The sequence below is a fragment of the Phascolarctos cinereus genome, unplaced genomic scaffold (genome assembly GCF_003287225.1).
Source record: "Phascolarctos cinereus isolate Bilbo 61053 unplaced genomic scaffold, phaCin_HiC Scaffold_5;HRSCAF=322, whole genome shotgun sequence".
In the NCBI taxonomy this organism is placed as follows: domain Eukaryota; kingdom Metazoa; phylum Chordata; class Mammalia; order Diprotodontia; family Phascolarctidae; genus Phascolarctos; species Phascolarctos cinereus.
Window position 1 is genome coordinate 444,332,416 of NW_027555958.1, and position 21,319 is coordinate 444,353,734.

The 21,319-nt window shown below is 41.5% G+C and overlaps 1 protein-coding gene across 4 annotated transcripts in view; it reads left to right on the top strand.

The window, feature by feature from the left end:
• The window catches only part of RPAP2 (RNA polymerase II associated protein 2), a 79,632-nt gene that overhangs the window by 7,682 nt on the left and 50,631 nt on the right, over positions 1-21,319 (top strand). For all 4 annotated transcript variants that reach the window (XR_002322191.2, XM_020975379.2, XM_020975382.2 and 1 more), the window contains exons 6-10: positions 1,030-1,118; positions 13,094-13,129; positions 14,829-15,768; positions 17,225-17,307; positions 19,613-19,693. Coding sequence is in view for 3 of the 4 variants with exons in the window: in XM_020975379.2 (XP_020831038.1) it covers positions 1,030-1,118; positions 13,094-13,129; positions 14,829-15,768; positions 17,225-17,307; positions 19,613-19,693 (1,229 nt within the window). In the remaining variant the exon portion in view is untranslated. The remainder of the gene's footprint in view (positions 1-1,029; positions 1,119-13,093; positions 13,130-14,828; positions 15,769-17,224; positions 17,308-19,612; positions 19,694-21,319) is intronic.

Here is a 21,319-nt window from a genome sequence, read left to right on the forward strand (position 1 = left end):
AAAGCCTACTTGTAGTGGTTTTAAAGATTATTTCACGTATGAGTATAAATTTAGAATTTTGAACATGAACACCTTACCTTGTACTTGAGAAAGGAAGAAGCAGACAAAAGAAAATCCCATTATCTTAAAAATTATAATTTAAAAAATTCTACATCAAATCACTTAAAATTTTTTTCCTAAATCATTGTAAATGTCATTATTTTTGGACTTATAAATATTTCACATATATAAATAAAGCAAGGAAGTGCTTTTTAAAAGAAAAGTTTTTAAACTAGCAGCCTCTTCCCCTAAATTTGAAAGTCACTTAAATTCCTGGATTTGCAGTAGCCTGCTGGTGGGTCTGCCTGCCTCAAGTCTCTGCCCACTCTAATCTGTCCTCCATTCAGCCACTAAAGTGATTTTCTTAAATCCCAGGTCCAATTATGTCACCTTTCTACTCAGTCACCTCCAGTGGCTTTCTGTTGCCTCCAGGATGAAATATAAAATCCTCTGTTTAGTGTTCAAAACCCTTCATAACCTACCTTCCCCTCCCCCTGCCCTCCTACCCAGCCCCAGTTTCAAAATCTCCGTGTATCTTACTCCCACCACATACTCTTCAATCCCATGACACTGAACTCCTGGCTGTTCCACAAATAAAACTCTCCATCTTCTGATTCCAGGAGCATTTTCACTGGCTGGCCCTATGACTGGCAGGCCCTCCCTCCTCATCTTTGCCTACTGGCTTTCCTGGCTTCCTTTAAGTGCCAGCTAAAAGTCTACTTTCTACAAGAAGCCTTCCCCAGCCCCTCTTCACTCTAGTGCCTTCCTTTTGTTAAAGATTTCCTATTCATCCGGTACAGAGCCTGCTTTGTATAGATCATAAACACATTAAGGATACCCTTTTTGTATATCCAGAGCTTAGCCAAGTGCCTGGCACATAGTAGGTGCTTAATAAATGTTTGTTGGATTTTTTGATTGATTGAAAGAAAAGTTAAGTAAACTTAAAATTAAAATGCAAAAAGTATTTTTTAATACTTTTCTTTTCTTCAGTTTTTCTGCAGCAATTTTTGTTATCGAGCATCTAAGTACTTTGAAGCTCAGATTTCCAAAAGTCCGTTGTGGGTTCGAGAAGAAGAAAGGTAATTTAAACCATAATGTAAAAGCATTTCTTCTGTTTTCTTTAGGGAAATAGTGGAGAGCTGGTAAATATTGTATCTGAAAGCTTTTTAAGATAGGAAACACAGGAAAACCATTTAACTTTTAATTGGTTAATTAGAATTAACCTCTAACCAAATTTAATTTTAATTAACCAATTAGAAAGTCAAGTTTCTAATTAACTAAAAACATTATAATCAGGAAGTGAAATGTTAGCTTTTGGCCATTACTGGGCTGAACATGCACGCCTTGCCCCTAAAGCTCTATTTGGTTACTACAGATGTTTATGCAGACTCCAACTTGTACTTGACTGCTTTAGCTTTGGATTTGGTTTTAAACTGCCTCTCCAAGCGTGTTCCCTGGCCCTGCTTGTTTAGGTTGAACATTGCTAATGTGTTGGGGCTTGTCACTGAATGGGGATGACTTGGCTTCTGATCATAAAACTTGTGTTGTCTGTTACAACCTTGCTCTGGAACTTTGAGGGAAGCCATTTAGTTTTTCTTCTTCTCTGTCTCAAATGTCAGAAATTTCCACGTGGTCTTTCTGTTCTATAATTGAATAGGTTATTGTCCTAAGTACTTATAATTTACTGAAGAAATTGTTAAGTATATTAGCCCAGACCAATTCTCTCTGTGGGCAAGGCAGCGGGAATAAATCCACAAGAGGAAGGAAGCTGTCCTTGCCCCCAAGGAGCCTTCTTCTTCTTGGGGCTACAAGATGTGCCCAGGACGGGGAGAGAGCTCTCACCATGGGGGACCTGAGGGACACCTTCCCAGAGGTGGTGGTAACTTCACAGAGGAGCTGAGTCTCAAAGAGAGGTCACTGATGGGAGGGGAGGCAGGTGGCCTGGGCTACCCACACGTGAGGACGTGAGATGGAGTGATAGTAAATGAGGCTGGTGAGAGGGAGACGGAAGCCACGCTGTGGAAGGGCTTAAAGCTAGACCAAAGAATGTGTATTTTATCCTAGAGGCAAAGGGAGCCCCCTGCAGCCTTCAGAGCAGGGCAGTAAGATCACACCATTTTCATAGAATTTCAGATGTTACCCAGGTCGTTCTACCCATCCTTGACAGACAGGTAGATGGCCGGCCTGTACGTGAAGACCCACAACCTCCCAAAACACACCCCTTGAACAGCTCTCATTGCTAGGGAGTCTTCCTTGGTAGCAGGCCTAAAACAGCCTCTGCAGTTTCCCCCCGCCGTTGCTCTGGTTCGGCCCTCTCCTGCCAGACAGAACAAGGCTATTCCCTCTTCCACACAATCCCTACAGAGAGGTATCTGGCCCCACCTGAGTCTTCTCTTCTCCAGGTTCAACCAGGAGTTTATTCAGTCCATCCTCATTACCCTTCTCTTGGCCCTTCCTGGTGTCCTTTCTAAAGTGTGACACCATAGGGCAGCTAGGTGGCGCAGTGGATAGAGCACCGGCCCTGAAGTCAGGAGGACCTGAGTTCAAATCCAGCCTCAGACCAAGCACTTGATACTTACTAGCTGTGTTACCCCGGGGCAAGTCACTTAACCCCAGTTGCCTAAAAAAAAAAGTGTGACACCCAGCACGAAGCCCTCACCCACCAAGAGCAGAGAGGGCCTGCTCCCACCTGCTTCTGGGTGGGGGGCCTTGGCCTCTTTTCCTGCAGTCCAACAGTTAAGGCTTTCTTCAGCTGCCTTATCCCACCCTGGATTCATGGGGTCCTTCAGAGAACAGTGGCTAGTCTTCCTGTGACTTAGGAAGATTGTTTGGCAGCTGTTTGGAGGATGGATTAGAGAAGGAGAGAGACTGGGAGGGAGGGACTAAGGAGCAAGTCTAGGCATGAGTTTGATGAAAAAGCGATGAAGGGTGGGATTAGGGCAGCCCAGCCTAGAGGAGAGCCTGTCCCAGGCATGGGAGGGCAGAGGAGTGGCCAGATTCAGCTGCTGATTAGTGTGGGGGTGGGGAGGGGCTGACACCGATGAAAGGCTCGTCTCACCTGGGCTTTATAGCATTCCTCTGAGGAAGGCAGCAGCTGAACCTCACTTTACAGTCGAAGAAAATGAGCATCAGAGGAGGCCTGTTCAGGTTCGCACAGCTGGTGAGGCTTGACTCCGGCTTTCCTGACATCACTCGCCACTCTGCCAGGCTGCTTCTCCCCGTTGGTATAGCCTGGTGTGAGGGAGGAGAATGGCGCCCTCAGTAAAAATGAGGATGTCTGCAGGAGAGGCCGATTGAAGGTGTAAGAAGTTGAGTTCGGCTGTGCTTACGTTGAGTTGGGATTCTTACAGGGCACGGGTGGGGGGGAGATGTTCAACAGGAAGTTAGCAGTGGCAGGGTGTCTGAGGTGGGGCAGCTCAGGAGCAAAGACAGAGTACTGTCAAGCATTCTCATGGTGTGGGGCGAGACCCTCTGTTCTTGTTGGGAGGATCTTTGTGCCAGACTTGTGTTCTCCTGGCAAAGCCTTTCAATGTGACCTTTCAGCACAGTGGGTCTGTTATCTGTGAGGTGTCAAACACCTCTGCTAATCATTCGTGTCTTTGCACGCCAACTTGGAGAACAGGGGCCATGTATGTAATATCTCTGAAGTCCACAAGAGGGCACTGGCGCTCCATATTTGTTTTTAAATCTTATCACCTAATTCATTTCACAGATTTCTTAAAAACCCTGGCAGTATGTTCAATGTTGCACATTAAATGTAAATGTTGCAGAAGTGAATGGAATTTTAAAGGGAGAAATCTTTGTGATATGATACATTGTATAGACAAAAACAGAAGGCATGAAACTTGCAGCCTGCAGGTCTCCCAAGCTTGGCTGAACCTGTTGAAAGAATTGAGAAACATTTAACAAAGAAACAAAAATACTGTACAATATAGATGATGCTGATTTGTGGCTTTCCAATCCCTTTCTATTTGAGTTTGATACCACTAAGGTAAAGAACTGACTAGCTTCTTTTAAGTAACAACTTTCAGAATTTGAGAGAATTTTTTAAAAAATCAGATCACTGTGGACATACTCTTCTTCCTCTTGTACTCAGGCCTTTGGTGTTGCTCCTGATCGATATTGTTTAAAAGTTTTTGTTGTTGACTGATGGTACCACAGTGTTATTTTTTGAACTACGTAAAATAAAAACTTAAACCCAAGTTAAGATGAAACTTTAATTTAAAAAAACCACAGAGCCAATTAGATTTGCTACTGGGAATAAATAGTTTATGAAGTATGTACCCACTGTAAGAAAAAAGCAGTGAAGATTTTCTGGCTAAGAAAATAAGTTATTTGCCAGAAACAATTAAAATGAAATTTTTTTTTAAAAAGAGTAACCTCATTTTTCTTGTGTGAGAGAAGACCATCCCTCATTTTAGAATTAAGTGAAAGTCCCCAGCTGAAAGCATTCGGGCTTTCAGGCCAGAAAGACTAAGACTAAGATTCTTCGCAGTGGACATGGCGGGACAAAAGCGACTGACAGGGAGCTGGTGCCCGAGGCGAGAGGGGAGCACCTTTTTTGGGGGGAAGGAAACTTCTGTTATAAAAATTAGGTTTCACTGCAGGAAAGCTACCGATAACATTGCATTATCATTTGGAAAATCACGAGTTATATTTAGGAAGAACAGCCAAGTGCTGGAAATGAGAGTATAATTGGAAACATCAGCCACTGTGATGCAGTGGAGAGAGTGCTGCATTTTTAGTTGGGAGACCTGAGTTCAAACACTGCTTCACTTACTTACCAGTTTGACTTTGGGCAAGTCCTCTGACTTCTCTGGGGCCTCACTTTCCTCATCTGCAAATGGAGGATTAGACTAAATGGCCTTGGGGGTCCCTTCCAGTTCTAAATCTGAACCCAAGTGGTAGGAATGGGAAACGTTGCCTGGATTGTACTGTGCGTCATGTGGCTCAGCCCAGGGGATTTTCACTTTTTGCTTCTTGGCAATAAACGTAGTGTCATCTTAGAAGTGCGGAAGCTAGAAACCTCTATAAGACAGCTTCTATAACCTCTTCCTGAACAAACCCTCCATTTGTTTCTCAATGTAGAGAAACGTTTCCAAAAAGAGGATTTAAAATATGTACCCACTCATCTTTGAAAAATCCCCACTGGTGGGCAAGGAGCATGAACAACTTTCTCAGTAACAAAGTTTCTGTGGAATTGGAGGTTGTTTCTAATTTTGAGTGTTATTATTTCAAAGTCATATTATCAATATCATGTGAATGATGATAAGAATACTAATATCTCAGATGAACCAGATTATAAGTCTTCTTGTGGTATTTTTGTTGTTATTTGTAACTGAACCTAGAACTGTCCCCATGGTAACTTAAACTGGGTAGAAGGAAATATAAGAATCTCTACCTGACCTGTACTGTGGACATGTGACATGCAGTAGAAAGACAAGTCTTTTAGCAAATGTGGAACAGCATTTGCCTTGAATAGAAAGAGCATCTGGTTTGTTTTGTGTATGAAATATCATAGATGCTGTAGAAAGTTATATCAAGTTCATTCTAAAACATAAAACCCCTCTTAGCAAAGCAAATGCAGATGTTTTACTTGGAAATCTAAACCCATTGCTTTAGAAGTACTTGGACTCCTAGTTGGAAAAACTTGTTAATGTGTCTAAGATGTTACTAACACCATGAAAGACCTCAGACATACGGAATACCCTCACCAATAGGTGGTCTGAGAAGTTGGCAGGGGAAAGGAGGTGAGGGCTTGCTCCTTCACTCTTACAAACATAGGGGGAAGTAGGTGGGGAAGCTTGTGTTTAATAACTTAAAACTGGGCTGAGACTTATGGAACCACCTGTGGAAATCATGCTGGACTCCTTAGGAATAAATGGAAGAAGGCAGTGTGGTTCAGTAGACAGAGCACAAGCTTGATGGTCAGAGGAGCTGGGGCGCACTCTGCCTCTGAGCCTGACTCTCCTGGTTACCTTAGGCAGATCACTTCATTTCCCTGAGGGGGTTGGACGAGGTAGCTTCGGAGAGTGTCTTCCAGCTCCAGAGTAGTACTGTAATCCCATGATCTACTTAAACAAGTTGTCACACCCTTATCTTTTTTGGAAAAATAAAATAAAATAAAATTTTTATCTGACATGAAAGGAGAAATATAATTTCCTTTTACCCCTATTTCTTCAGCATGTCTTAGAATGCTGTCTTCATGATATATATCTGAAAATCTAAGTATCTCTCAGATAAATTTTCTTCAGTTGTACTGATGGTCCTGGTTACATGCCACCACCTGTATGGCTACAGCCCGGAAGAGCCCATCTCCAGGATCTCTAAATCTGAGCTGCTTCTCTGTGGCCATAACTCCCTTTCCACCTTCTACTGATCCTGCTCATTATCTTCATCAAGGTTTTTGGTCCCTTGACTGCCAGAGGAAAGCTCCAGGTTGGAAAGGGATCCCCATTGACAGCTGTTCCTCCCTCAGTTTTCCCAATCTTGAGTTTTCACCCAGCTCCCTGACTTGCTCATCTCCTTCACCGGGGCACCTGAGGCAGCTGCTGTCAGCACTGCAGCTGTCCCCTAGGAATGCGCTGCCCTCTCCCTTCCCTGCTTTGGCTTGGATAGATTAACATCTTTCCCCTTAGTTTAGCAGACCCAAGGTTGAAATTTTTCAAAAGTAACTTGACTTGGAAACTAAAGAAAAAAGGAAACAGAGTCCTGTAGCAGAAAATAAATGAATCAAGAGAGCACTTAGATGGTATCTGAAGATTGGTTTCCCAAGGTTATCGTAAGGTAATTACATTCTAGCCCCAGATTGTTAGCTTTATTGGCATGATTTCTATGTGGGGCATTTACTCCCCCTTCCTGGTCCTTGCCTCGGTTCTGCCCTTTTGGGTCATCCTTCAGCATCCTTACAGACTGCTCTGAAACTTGCCTAAACAGCTCTCAACCAACAGCTAGTCATCAAACCTCAACCTCCTGTCTCTTCATCTCACAATTTCTGTGACTCTTGTCCTTCCCTCCTTTCTCAGAAGAACTAACCCTTCTCATCCCTTACAAGACTCACTTTTCTGGATTCCCTCCCACTTTCGAAGAGTCCTTGTTTCTCAAGGCTCTTTCCTCCTTTTTTTGTGTTTTCAATGTTTCCCTCTCCATCTTCTCTACAAGCATACCTAGGTAGAGGTATATGAAGGAATTGACTCTGTGAGTCTTAGAAATAGAATAACCAAAGAAACGATAGAAGGGGAAGAATGAGGCCGAGGTATCCCCAGTGGGACAAAATGTGGCTATGGCCCCGTACTCTTGTCTTCCCCCAAACTCCCAACCTTTTCTTGAGTTAAAGCCTGCATTTGCCAACACATTTCTCAACAGAGTAATCATATTTTTCTCTTCTCTGCTCTCCCTTCCACCCCCACCTAAAAAAGGTCCTTTCTCTGATCTACCTTTTATAAAATAAATAGGGCCCCTGTTCTCCCAGCTACAATCCTTTCTGATTACTCCCTGTCCCTTGCTAGCCATTCAGTTGCTACAGCCTGTGGCTTTTTGCTCAACAGTGTTTTGGGAATCCATCTCTTCCTTTTGATGGTATCATCATGGCCGACACCCTAGCTTAGGCCCTGAATATCTTTTGCCTGGACTATTTCTATTGTCTCTTGGCAGGTTCCTACTTACAGTCTTCTCTTTCTTCCCAGCACTTAGCACAGTGCCTAGATCATAGTAGGTTCTTAATAAATGCTAGTTGACTGACTGACTCCTTCCCCAGGTCAGTCCCTCCTGTATACCACAACCATATTTATTTTCCTAAAACACAACTTTCATTGTCAGTTACATATCCAAAAATCCTCTCAGTGACTTCCCAATGCCTACTGAGTAACATTCATATTTTTTACTGACATCAAAGGTCTAGCTTCATCTTACCTTTCTAGCCAGTTTGCCAGAGTGCACACCAAACTGGACTACTCTACCTATCCTTTGCTTTCTAGCTTTGATGGCTTTGTTATATATTGCCCTGTTAAAAACTACTTATCCTTTAGAACCCAGTTCAGATGCTGCTTCTTCCATGAAGCTTCTCTTGATGACCCCAGCTATCAACATCTTCCTTCTTCAGTCTTCTGTAGCATTGTATATCCTCTCATGGGACTTATGTTCTACCTTATATATAATCCCTTCCACTAGATTGTAAGCTTTTAGAGGAAAGAATCTAGGTCTTACTCATCTTTTTAATGTCGTATGGTGCCCTCAGTAAATCTGTATTGAATGAATGAGTTGAATTTGTTGATTTGCTATTCAGGATTTCATTATTCTTTACCAATAACTACTCTTTGTTTTTAATCGAACCTCTATTGGTGAAGAAGGAAAGCGTTGTTGGTGTAAACGAACTTGTAAGAGTGGTGCCTTTTATTTTACACCTTGGTGAATTGAAGACCAGATGGTGCTTAGAGAAAGCAAAGAAACTTGAGAAGGCTCTCTATTCGATAATATTTCTCTCCACATTTTACCATTTGGGTAAAGGAGGTTCTGCTTTGTAAATTCAGTCTCATTCATGCCTGAATGTCAGTTGCTTTATGCAGATATGGCTTCAGTACCTGGTAGTTTTGCTAGAGAGAAGAAGATATCAGACAATTCTAATACTTGGGGGAGGAGAAATAAGAAACTTTGGATCCTAGGGAATCTTCTGACAGAATTAAGGTACAAAGATGAAATGAGGGGGGAAAGTACAAACTCTTACTTTCACAGTGACTTTCCCTTTGGTTTTCTCTAGTCCTCCATCTTTATTATAGCTTCTTAAAGATTTCCTTATTTGCAAGAACCTCCAAAACCTACAACCTTAAGAGTGTTGCTATCAGCCTCTTGTTCTTGTAATTTCACCACAGTAAAATCAGGCCTCCAGGTGATCATTTCATAGTTGGAATAGAGTTTTTTAATTTTACAGCAAGATTACCTTTCTGACTGTTGGTATCTGCCTCTGTTACCTCTACGGTTTCATTTTGTTGGTAAAGTAAGCATTTTCAGAATACACCACCTACTCTATTGTAGTAGGACTTACACACTTTTATCCATCCTTTCCCAATAGTTCATTAGTATACTTTCCTTTATCCTTATTTTGATTTGATCTGGTTTTGCTCTTCTGCAATCCACTTTGGGACTCCCATTTTTGAGTCATTTCAAAAGCAGGTTAGGGAGTTTTCTCATCCCACAGACCCATTTGGTGTTCGTGTTTGTTCCTTTTTACATCTAAATACTTTTCCCACCTCCAGCTGCTTTTTTTTCCTCTCCAACCAATGATACCCAACATCAACGACATGTTAAATCTTAAAATTATGGAGCCTCAGAGATCCTCTAGCCCATTATTTCTAGTTTTGCAGTGCAGATCGCCTAGAACAGGAATTCCTAACTATTTTGTGTCGGAGACCTCTTTGACTGGTGTCAGTCTGGTGAAGCCTATGGACCCCTTTTCAGGAGCATGTTTTAAAATACACAAAAATAAAATACATCAGCTTACAAGAGAGACCAATTATAGTGAAGTACAGTTATCAAAATATTTAAAAAAGTTGATGAATTCCCAGATTAAGAACCCCTGCCTTAGAATATAATTAAAATCAACCAATAATTATTAATACCTAACATACACACACACACACACACACACACACACACACACACACACACACACATGTATGTATATATATGTATGTATATATATCAGAGTATAAGACTTGGATGTCTGCCTTTAAGGAGTTTACAATCTAATACGGAAGTTAAACATGGAGAGAGTTAAAAAGCAATAAAATATTTAAGTAACAGTTTAAGACAAAAGATGTTATAAGGCAGTTCATGATTTTTTCAGAAAATAATTCAGAGCGAGAGAGCTCATCTTATCTTATTCTGAGGCTATCAGGGAAGGTTTTATAGAAGTGGCATTTGAACGGCATTCGAAGAGGAAGGGAGAGAGTGCCTTCCCTGCCTGTGCTTCTCAATGATTGACGTATGCGTAAGCTCCTCAGCACAAGAGCAAGAAGTCTGTACTTGGTGGCAGTAAAGTGCTTAGTGCTGTATAAGTATGCATTGATAAGCATTTATGAACCAACTACTGTGTGTGCTAAGCACTGCGGCTGGTTTAATGTACACACGTGTACATACTCACAAAGTACTTTCTGAAGGGGAGGGAGAAAGAGTAGCAAAAGGGGGATCAGGATAGGCTTGTTTTAGTAGGTAACCCTTAAAGCTGAGCCTTAGAGAATTTTAGGAATTCTGTGAGGCAAATGTAGGAGAGAGAGTGAGTGCTTTCTAGGCTTGGGTGATAACCTAGGCCATAGGTTCCCAAAGTGAGTGGTGCCGCCCCCCCAGGGTCGATGGACTGATCCAAGGGGGTGGTAGTAGACTCACGTGCAATTGGGGGGCATTGAATAAAAATAAGGGAGCAGTGGAAGCATGAGGATGAAGAGGAGAGAAGAAAATTTTGAAAAACCACGTGTACATGGTTCATCTATTGTGTGACAGAGTTAAAAGTTGTAAAGTGATTACATTATTTTCCAAATAAACACAAAAAATGCAAGTTGTAACCACTCAGCGGTCAAGTCTGCTGGCAGGTCTTAACAAACAAATGTTGGCAGGCAAGTGTGTCATACCTTGTCTAGAAGTCCAGCAGGAATATGTGCGTGTAATGACTTGTTTACAGTATGATGCAGTATGGTTACATGACACAATGTTGCATCCTCACAATCTCAATGCAGGAAAAAGCCACAAATTTACAATAAATTATTAAATTTAAGATGCATCATTTTAAAAAAGAAAAACAACAACTCTATATTGAAGGGTTAAAGAAAGTAGATTTCCAGGGAGGTGCTGAGTAATTTTTTTTTAAGGGGGCAGTAGGTTAAATAAGTTTGGGAATCTCTGCCTAAGCAAAGACACAGGTAGGAAATGGAATATTGTGTACAAGGAGCAGCAGAAGGATCCATTTTTGTTGGATCATAGAGCATATGAAGAGAAGGTATGATAAAACTGAAAACATAGGCTAGCATTAAAACGGTGGCATTTAGAACCCTGAACACTGGAACTTGAATTATATACCCTAGAGATGATTGGGAGCCACCAGTATTTTTTGAGCAGGGAACTGACCTGTACTTGAGAAATCAGTTTGGCATTTCCTACACAGGAAGATAGAATGGAGAAGGGGGAGGCTGGAGGCATTAATTAGGAGGCTGTTGTAATAAATGAAATAGGAGGTGATGAGGGCCAGAATAAGGGTTAGGAGCACAGAACAGCTGCAAGAGATGTGGTTGTAGACTTGACCAGATTTGGCAACTGAGTGGATCATCCAATCAATAAGCAGTGTGTGTGTGTGTGTGTGTGTGTGTGTGTGTGTGTGTGTGTGTGTGTGTGTGTGTGTGTGTGTGGTATGAGAGAGAGGGGAGAGAAAGAGAGAGAGAGAGAGAGAGAGAGGAAGAGAGAGAAGAAGAGAGAGAGAGAGAGGAAGAAAGAGAGAGAGAGGGAGGGAGGAAAGGGAGAGACAGAGAGAGAGGGAGAGAGAGAGGAGAGGGAAGGGAGGAGAGAGGGGGGGAGGGGGAGAGAGAGAAAGAGGAAAGAGAGAGGGAGAGAGAGGGAGTGCATTTGGAGTGAGAGCATGTGGTTTCAAGTCTTGACTGCTGCTGTCACCCATGTGACCTTTGGGAAGACACTTAACTTCTCTGACCAGTTCCCTCATCTTGAAAATGAGGTGGGGAGGGGTAATTTGGATGACCTATAACTTCTCTTCAAGCTCTCAATACGTGTTCTGTTATTGTGACCTAATTGGATTCTTTAGAACTAGAAAAGCTCATAATCATTAGAAGTCAGTGGGAACCAGGGATCCTCCTCTTGGGATGATTTATTGGCCTTCTTTTAGCTCACTGATTGTGTTACCTGATTTCTTTCTTTCTTTTTTTTCTCTTTTTTTGTTTGTTTTTCGCTAGGCAATGGGTTAAGTTACTTGCCCAGGGTCACACAGCTAGTAAGTGTCAAGTATCTGAGGCCGGATTTGAACTCAGGTCCTTCTGACTTTAGGGCCAGTGCTTTGTCCACTGCACCACCTAGCTGCCCCTCTGATTTCTTGACCTAATGAAGGGCAAAGACCAGTCTGGTCATTTTATTTTTTTTATTTTTTATTATTGTTATTATTATTTTTTGGTGACGGTTAAGTGACTTGCTCAGGGTGACACAGCTAGTAAGTGTCAAGTGTCTGAAGCCACATTTGAACTCAGGTTCTCTTTGACTCCAAGGCCGGAGCTCTGTCTACTGCCCACCTAGCTGCCCCTTAGTCTGGTCATTTTAAACACTAGTAATTAAGGAGTGAAAAAAAAAATTTCTAAAAAAAAGTTGCAATTCCCATGGAAAGTATAGAAGTGAGCATCTTAGGAAATTAAAAATGTTTGGTTTTTATTACTGTTGATTTTTTTTTTATTACGGATACTCTTAGGCCATAGAATACTTCATTTTGGCATTTAGTGGAAAGTTAGATTTTCATTTTAACTGTAAGTTGTGATGTATTATTTTTAGTTTAACAGATCCTTGGATTTGTCAGATGAGTCCATATGTCTTCGTTACTACAAGAGCTATGTAGTCTAACTCTTACATCTTTTAAATGTATTTATTTTTGTATATTTCTGACATTTATAGTTTCATATTTTTGTTTGCATTTGTTATTGTAACTTCTGATTGTGCTGGAGGTTTTAATTAGGTCAAAAGTCTAAGTGCAAATTAAAACTTACTTCTGAACAGCATAATTAAAACAAGTAGATAAGACTTTAAACCATTTGTATTTACGTTATGAAGTCTCCTTAGCCATGTGAAAAGTGCCAAGGGCTTGCAGATGGCCCATCAGCTTGCTTTCTGTTTCTTAAATAAGAAATTGACCTGCCTGTCTGGCCCTTTCCTCTGCTCAGTGGACATGTTGTCCCCTGTCTCTCATGAGGGGAAGGCTTTACTATGCTCTACCATGTTGTGTAAAGTTATAAGCGAATGCTGATAGTTGATGGTACATCACCTTCTAAATACTTTGCTTTCTCTGTCTTTATCATAGACCTCCAGATTTTCAGCTGCTAAAGGAAGGACAAAGGTATGGTTGAATGGGGATCCCTTCTGTACAGCACAGCCATGGTTTGCAACCTTGGCAGTAACCCAGGTGACAGGAGCTCTTTGATTTCCTGTGTCGATGTATTGTGGAAGTGCCCCATTGTACCCACACAATGAAGTCCTGGAGGGACCTGTCGAGCTTTTTCTTTTGTGTTGCCCCAGCAGGATGGTTTGCTCTGTATGATTTAGTGCACAGCTGCTCCTACCTGGGAAGTCTTAATTGACCTGTTGAAATCTGACACAAACATACCTCCTGCTTTTTCCATCCTATGTACTGTAGGTCTTTGTTAAATAGATTGGTCCAATTATATGTGTTGAAAGGTTTTTAAAAATCTAAATTTACAGTATTTGAAGTTAGGGATTTGCCAGTTATGTAATTATTTGAAATAATGTTTTAGATTCCTGGATTTTTTTTTCTTTAATCTTTAATCATTTTCCTCACCAGGATATGGCCCCTTTTTAGTGTCTCTCTTACTTACCATCCTGTTCCTTGCATGACCTCCTGACCTCCCCGCCCTCAAAAAAAAGAACAATCCTGGCTGGTTATTAGTCACCACCTAGGGGCTAGATAGATGGAGATTGAGTGGGTTAGAGATCTTTATCTATTCATACATAGCTGTAACATGGAATTTTAAAGTAATATAGAAAAACATGACTGCCACCTCCCAGCCGAAGATTTTTGTATTGATTACTAAACTGTGAAAGGTGAAGTGATTCTAGATTTCACTGAATTATACTCACTTATTTTTCCTCTGACCTTAGACGTAGTCATAGCCTGGTTTGGGGATAAATTATGACTAAAAAGTATATTCCTGGCTCTCCTTCTCTGCAAAAAACAGCACCTCCTCTCAAGGGAAAAACAGCCTCCCAGCAACGCACTCAGCAGTTCTTAATCTCTCTATCAGATCTCATCCAAAATTTCAAAAATACGGGAAGAGAATATTTCCACTTGTTATTGGCATTACTGTCCGATTCTGAGATTTGTGTTTTTGCCTTTCTCCAGCTCTTACTTTTGAGGGGTTTTTGTTTTTGTTTTTGGACTGGACCTGTGGTTTCGTTGGTGTTGGGAATGCCTGGAAAGGAAACTGGCTCTGCCGGTGCAGGTTGGCACTCACTGCCTTGAGCACTGCTGAGAAATGACGCAGTCTTCAGAGGGTCACCTGGCTAGTGAGTCAGAGGCTGGAATAAGGCTAGTCCTGGTTACTCCAAAGCCAGCTCCTGAGCTGCGGCCCCATGCTGCCTTTCACTGTATGGTTAAAACAGGCCTTAATTACCTCCTCTTTGTCATAACTTTTCTACTTCCTTGGCTGTGGTGGTTAGATCATCTTTTGTGTGTCTGAAATACCCCAGAAAAGTTTATGGCATTTTCTACTCACCGTAATCTTCATTTTAGTTTTTTTAAGTTTAAATGAAATGGTTCTGATATTTTTTTTTTTGTGAAACTAGTAATGAGAGTCTCCAAAGTAAAACCGAAAGAAATTCTATAAAAGTTTTAATAGGAGCAGTTTCAAAATAAACTCTATCCCAGTACTCATGGAAAAGCACATAGAAAGATGAACAAGTTAAGTCTTGGGCATGTCTTTGACATGTAATTCAAAACTCTCTACTTTTGAAAACTGCAAAATGGCAGCAGCTCAGCCTGCTTTGCTGTGTGTCTCTTCTTTCCTCCCCCCACCCCCCAGTGGTCATTCTGGCGAAGAAGTCAGGTTACGTGACGAGGCTGTGAAGACGTGGGACATTGAGAATCCTGAGCGGCCGACAAGCCAGGATGAGTCCGGGTCCTCCAGCAGCCACAGTGATAGTAGCAGCGAGGACGAGCAGGGATTTGTTTCTTCTCTTCTACCGGGGAACAAACCAAATGCGACCCTTGGAAGGCAGCAGCCATATCCAGAAAGCATCCCGAAAAAGCGGCCTAGCCAGAGAGCGAGCTCCAGACACCGGGACAAAGACCTGCCGGCCGCAGGTGTGGCCGCGCAATTGAGCAGGTGTGCACTGGGCAGCCCGGAGAAAGCGGACACCTGTGCCCTGTGTGTTCAAGAGGAACATGCCTGTGTTTCACCAAGTTTTTCCTCAGAAAAATCAAAAGCATTGGAGAATTCTGAAGATGGTCGTGATAGTTCACAGATAACTCTGGTAGGCATAAGCAAACAAGGAGCAGAACGTTTTAGGAGGAAATTTGCAAAGTTGAATCGGCATGCCCTATCAGGTTCCGGTGCACTCCAGGTAGATCCCACTGAAGCTAAAGCAGGCCTGTTTGAAGCCCTCAAGGGGACTTTGGTGGAATGGAAGACAGAAGAAACGTTGACATTTTTATATGGAGAGAACTATGTCGCTGTCCCTCTGACAGCCTCACCACCCACTCCTCAGGCTGCGGATAAAGAAAAAGACGAGGAGGCTCTGGTTCCAGGGCTGGAGAGTCTCATTTCTGCTGCTGGACAGGTGTCTCAGAACACCCTGGATCAGTCCCTGCCGTTCGGTGGCTCAGGCACCGCCATTCACCCTCTGCCAAGTTACGAGAGCCTCAAAAGAGAAACTGAAGTATTGAATTTAAGGATTAGGGAGTTCTATAGAGGAAAATATATTTTGGATGAGCAGTCTCCCAAAGTAGAAACTACAGACAAGGTATGTCTTAACTCTTGGTGTCAGGTGTGGGGAAGGGAGGGAGGAATTTAAGAGCATATGGTTTCTTCTTCTTTTTTTTCTTTTTGGTTCCTTCAACCTAAAGATGATCTCCACAATAGTAACGCTCCTGGGCCCCCCAGAGGGCTGTCTTTTCAGCCTTTTTAAATCTAACTGAACCTTGCTTGGTTCTGCCCCTAGGTCATGCTGGTGGCTGCCCCAAAGAGCTCCAGGAAAGTTCCTGCCTTGTGGCAATGAACAGCCTGCCATAATTCTGTTTGCAGTTTTTTTGTTTGTTTGTTTGTTTGTTTGTTTTTTAGGCAATTGGGGTTAAGTGACTTGCCTAGGGTCACACAGCTGGTAAGTGTCAAGTGTTTGGTCTGAGGCTGGATTTGAACCAAGGTCCTCCTGACTTCAGGGTTGGTGCTCTAGTCACTGTGCCACCTAGCTGCCCCTGTTTGCAGTGTTCATAAATGATGGGGCTGTTGTTCTACTCTGTAGGGGTGGCCCAGAAAGGCAGGGCAGAGGTTTCACTAAAGAGCAAAGTTTCCCATGTTGTAAAATCTCAGAAGAGGCTTTTTAAATTCTGTTCTTTGTTTGGTTTGGGGAATGGGTCAGATCATTTAGTTGAAAGTTGAGTATGAGCTTAACTTTATTCATCTGTAAGACTCAAAATATAGCAGAAATGGCAGTTCTAGCTTTAAAACTGGGAGAATTTTGGAGAAAATTATATTCTGTGTAACATAAATTACAGGAGAGCACTTCAAAGATCTGCCACAGACTTACTCCATGGCCTTAGGCAATTCACGCAACTTTCGAAGGGTCCCAGTGTTCTCATCTGTTCTGTGGAGGAGTTGACCTCAATGTCTTAAGTCCTTACCTGCTAAACCTTTTTTAGGGCCGTGGCTATGAGAAGATGGATTGGGAAATGAACTGCCAGTCGACATGAAGGGCTGGGTTATTTTATCTTGAATTTTACCACAAAAATCTTTTTCATCACTAGGAATTTTCTAAGTCAAATTTAGGAATGTGAATGTAGTGATTGGAAAGAGAATTTTATTCAGAATTTAGGAATAAATTTTATTTGCGTAAATGGTAGCCTGGCCCCATGCTTGAGAATACAGAAGTGTTCTTGTATGGCAAGCATGGCTTTTTTTGTGCTAAAATGGGAGAGACATTAATGCCCAGCAGATATATGGCTCATGTTAGTGCCACTGTTTATCTTTGACGAAGATGGCTTTGAGCCCCAGGGAGATGAGTAAAGAAGTACTTGATATTTGGAACTTTTGTAGTCATCATTTTATTAAAAATCGGTTTTTAAAAGTATTATCCTTAGTTCTAAAAACTACCAACTTTGGATTAAGAAAAGTACTGTTTTTTAAATTTGTGATGATTCTCCATTCTTTAAAATAAGAAATAAAATCACATTTCTTCTTTGTTTTTTACAAACGTGATTCAGGGTGATCCCACATTTCCACTCATAGATTCAAGTTCTCAGAACCAGATTAGAAGACGCATTGTACTTGAAAAATTGACTAAAGTGTAAGTATATAATAATTTTAGAAATTTTATATGATAATTTTGAGCCTTGATAGTTAGCAATATTAGTATATTCAGCTATTCTGAAAAATAGTTTTAGGGATGCCATCATAGATTCCTTCAACTACGAAATAGTTCATTAATTGAAACTTTGGGTGGATTTTTATAATGTTGGTGGAGAGGGGAAGATACTATATGGGAGTCACAAAATTAAGTGGGAAATTAAGATTAGATAAATAGAGAACTGGTTTCCTGGGAACTGCTACACTGTTAAGTAGAAAAATAAAATAGCTTAAATTTTAGCATCTTTGACTCCTGAATGAGAAGTTATTCCCATTCAAACACTGATCTGTGGTAGACATGTTATATATTACAATTTCCCAAGTGTGGCTTTTAAAAAATTACTATAAAAACTAAGTCCTAACTGTTTTCATCAGTTGATAACACATACAGACAGAGAGCTAGCTTATGGTCAACACTGGAATCTTCAGCTGCAAGTTTTCCTTTTTCCTGAGAGCCTTAGAATTGTGGTTTTAATACAGGAGACCTTAAAAATCATGCAGTTTGCCCCCTCCTCCATTTCTGGCTTCCTCTAAAGGAAAATATTCATCGTCATTAGAATTAGCCTGATCAGTGACATTTAGAACCACTTATTTATCGGAGATAGCTCCTGATGTTGGGGCTGCCTTGGCTTCTCTTCTAAAAAAGGCTTGTGGGAGCAGCTAGGTGGCACAGTGAGTAGAGCTCCAGCCTTGGAGTCAGGAGGACCTGAGTTCACATCTGCCCTCAGACACTTGACGTGTACTAGCTGTATGATCCTGGGCAAGTCACTTAACCCCAACTGCCTAACCCCAAAAAAAGAGCGAGTCACCTCTCTAGAGCTATGATGATAGCTGCCATCCAGTCACTTAAAGCACCGTCCAGCCCTCATTTTGGTACTCCATAGAGTTATCCCCAAAAGTACCGTTTGGCTCAAGGTTTCTTTTTGGGACTTGTTTTTGGGGTGATGTTTATGCAAGAGAACTCATGTTTTTGGGCTGTGTAGAATTCAGGCACGCTCACTTCTGAGCATTGTTAGATTTTTAAGCAGCCTTTGTATAGAACAAAGGAAGTTTCAGAAGTATAGTTTGAGAATGCAGTTCTTTGACTTTTAAAAATTGTTTCCAAGTGAAAGCTAAAATTGTCTTATTTACCAAATCTTCATTTTTGATTTGACATTGCACACATAATTTCTTGGGAAGAAGGTCTCTCATATTGATATTTCAATTCAGTGGGGTTTTTTGGTGGGGTTGGGGGTGGTGAGAATTGAAAGAGGACCAGACCCACGATTTCATTGTTGCCAGGAGCCCTTGGTGAGGAGATTGTATGAGCTAGTTAAGTAGCAAATAGACTTTTCTGCATATATGTAAATTTACTTTCAAGAAATACTATTTTCAAAAATATCCCAGATCTCCTGTTTATATGCACAGGGAAAACATTTGAGAGTGTCAGCCAGCCATTTTTCTTTAAATCTGTGTACTTGCATGTCGACCATCTCTGTGTGATTAAACAGAAACAGTGTGGTATGGCTTCCTTCCACAGTTGTCCAAGGCGTGTGTCTCCCAGAAGCACACTTTGTAGTTGTAGTCAGTTGTATCTTGGTTAATGAACATCACTGATTCTAAAACTAGAACCATGTAAACATTTATTTCATTGAAGGAATTCTGTTCCTCTTACGTTTTTTCTACAACAGAATTGTAGAAGAATGAGCCATACCAGGAGGCCATTAGCAAATCACATGTGCTTAAAACGAGAATTGGGGACAGAAACAAAGAGAAAGTGGAAGGCCCACTGTCAGCCACGGTGACCTCGGTGGCGGCTTTGATTTTTATGTCAGGATAGAGACCCCTGCAGCCTGACAGTTTCAAGAACCAGCTCCTGCCTTGACTTTGATTTCTACTTCTCTCGAGTGTGGCTCCCATATACCCCTTGGTTTTCCTCCACTAAAAAACCTGGAAGTCAAGAAACGAGAAGCACTGTCAGAATGTGCCAGATCTTGGCCAAATGGCTTCCGGCCTGCCTATGTCCTTCCGGGATCACTTTGTGACCCTCCTGGAAAGCAGATTGGCTCGTCCCTGTCCGCCACGTCCTCGTGACGTTCCTCCCTAGTCACAGAACCTGAACGTTGCCACATGTGCCAGTTAAATCATGAAAGTATCATGGCAAACAGGCATAGACTTATTCTACTCACAAATTACAGAAGTATATCTAGAATTAGGAAAATATTTTAAAAAGAAAGTAATTGAAGCATTTTTGTTATTATTTTCAGATTGCCAGGAATCTTGGGTCCTCTTCAGGTTACATTGAGTGATATCTACACTGAACTTAAAAATCTTGTCCAGACTTTTAGGTTAGTATCAAATATAATAAAGTTTTCTTTTCCTTACTTTGACCTTGCAATCAACAGCTTACAAGAAATTCTGGTTTGTAAAGAAAACACTTGGAGATTGACTGGAAATTTAGATTTCAACACCACCCTGAGAAATGAGGTTGGGGAAAACTTACAAGGAAGCAAAGAAAATATGGACATCTCTGAACACAATGTGTAGCATTTGTTATATATACTTTCTTGAAATGGAAATTTATTGCTGTATGTTTTGAATCCTCTCATGTTCTGCTGCGCACATGGAAATGCTTTTTTTCTTTTCTTATTTTTTATTTAAGTTTATAATATGTTTTTCTTACTGTGTATTTAAGTTTTAGAAATTAAAAAAACTTAGAAAAGAAATGAGGCTTGGGGATGACAAGACTAAAGGAATTCTCCTGAGAATGCAATCATTTTGACCCATCTCACATTTCTAGGGTACCTTACTCCCAGAAGGAAGCACTAAGGCTTCAGACATCGGTAATATAAGACATTACTGCTGTTTTAGAGATTTTGAAGAGTCCCTCCCTAAATTGATCGTCTTCCTCTTCTGCCCTCCCAAATCATTTCTTCCTCCTGGCTTTGTTATTTTTGTCAATAATGCCACAGCCAGTCACAAGGTCTGAAACCTCATTGTCCTCCTTGATTCTTTTCTTTTCCTTCTCCCCATATTTATTCAGTCAATTTCCAAGTCTTCTTTTTCTTTCTGTCTTCATGATGTCCCTTATGTCTGTCCCCTCTGGTCTCTTCCAGCTGTCACCGCCCCCAGGTCAGGTCCTCATTATCTTTTGTGGACGATATGTTGACAAGGTTTTGACTTTGCAAAGTCCAGTCTCCATTTGCTCCTGCCAGTGTAACTGAAAAGAAGGCTTTGGGGTCTGGGGTCTTGACTTAGAATTTCAGCTCAGTTCCTTGTTACCTGTATGACCTAGGGTTCATCTCTCCCTCTCTGAGCTTCTAGATCAGGAGTCTGCACTCAGCTCCGTTTTATGATCTGTGTCACCTCCTTACTCACAACCACTGAAAGCTGCTTTTCTAAATAAAATCTGGGCTTTATTGGACATTTCAGGACCAATACTATTTAGCCCCAACCTATGTTTCAGTTATTAAAATAATAACAAAAACTAGCTCTGTTTAGCACTTTACAGTTTGCAGAGGGCTCTTTATGTGTTACCCCATGTGATAGGTGCTATGAGTCTCCATCTAAAGCTGAGGAGACTGAACCTGGGAGAGGAGAGAGGTGATTTGCCCAAGGTCACATGGCTGATGACTTTGTTCTGCCTCTGGGTATCCTGACTCCAAGTCCAACACAGTCAGTAGTTGTGAAGGATCCACCTTGTGGGTGCAAGGCCTGGTGCTCGGTTGTGGAGACACAGACAAGAATGTGATGATCCCTGCCCTCGAGGAGCAGAACCATGAGCAGACACAAACATTCCAGTGTGTAGAGCCATGTACTTCTGCTGCAGTGAGGTTTTTAAGTGTATATTAAAAGGTGGTGACAAAATGTCCTTATTTGTGCTTGCTTCTGAACGTTTGTATATTTTTTAGGCTTCAGTGATGCATTTTTCTTTTTTCTCTGTGTTTCATCTTGGTCACTTCCTGCTAACTCTT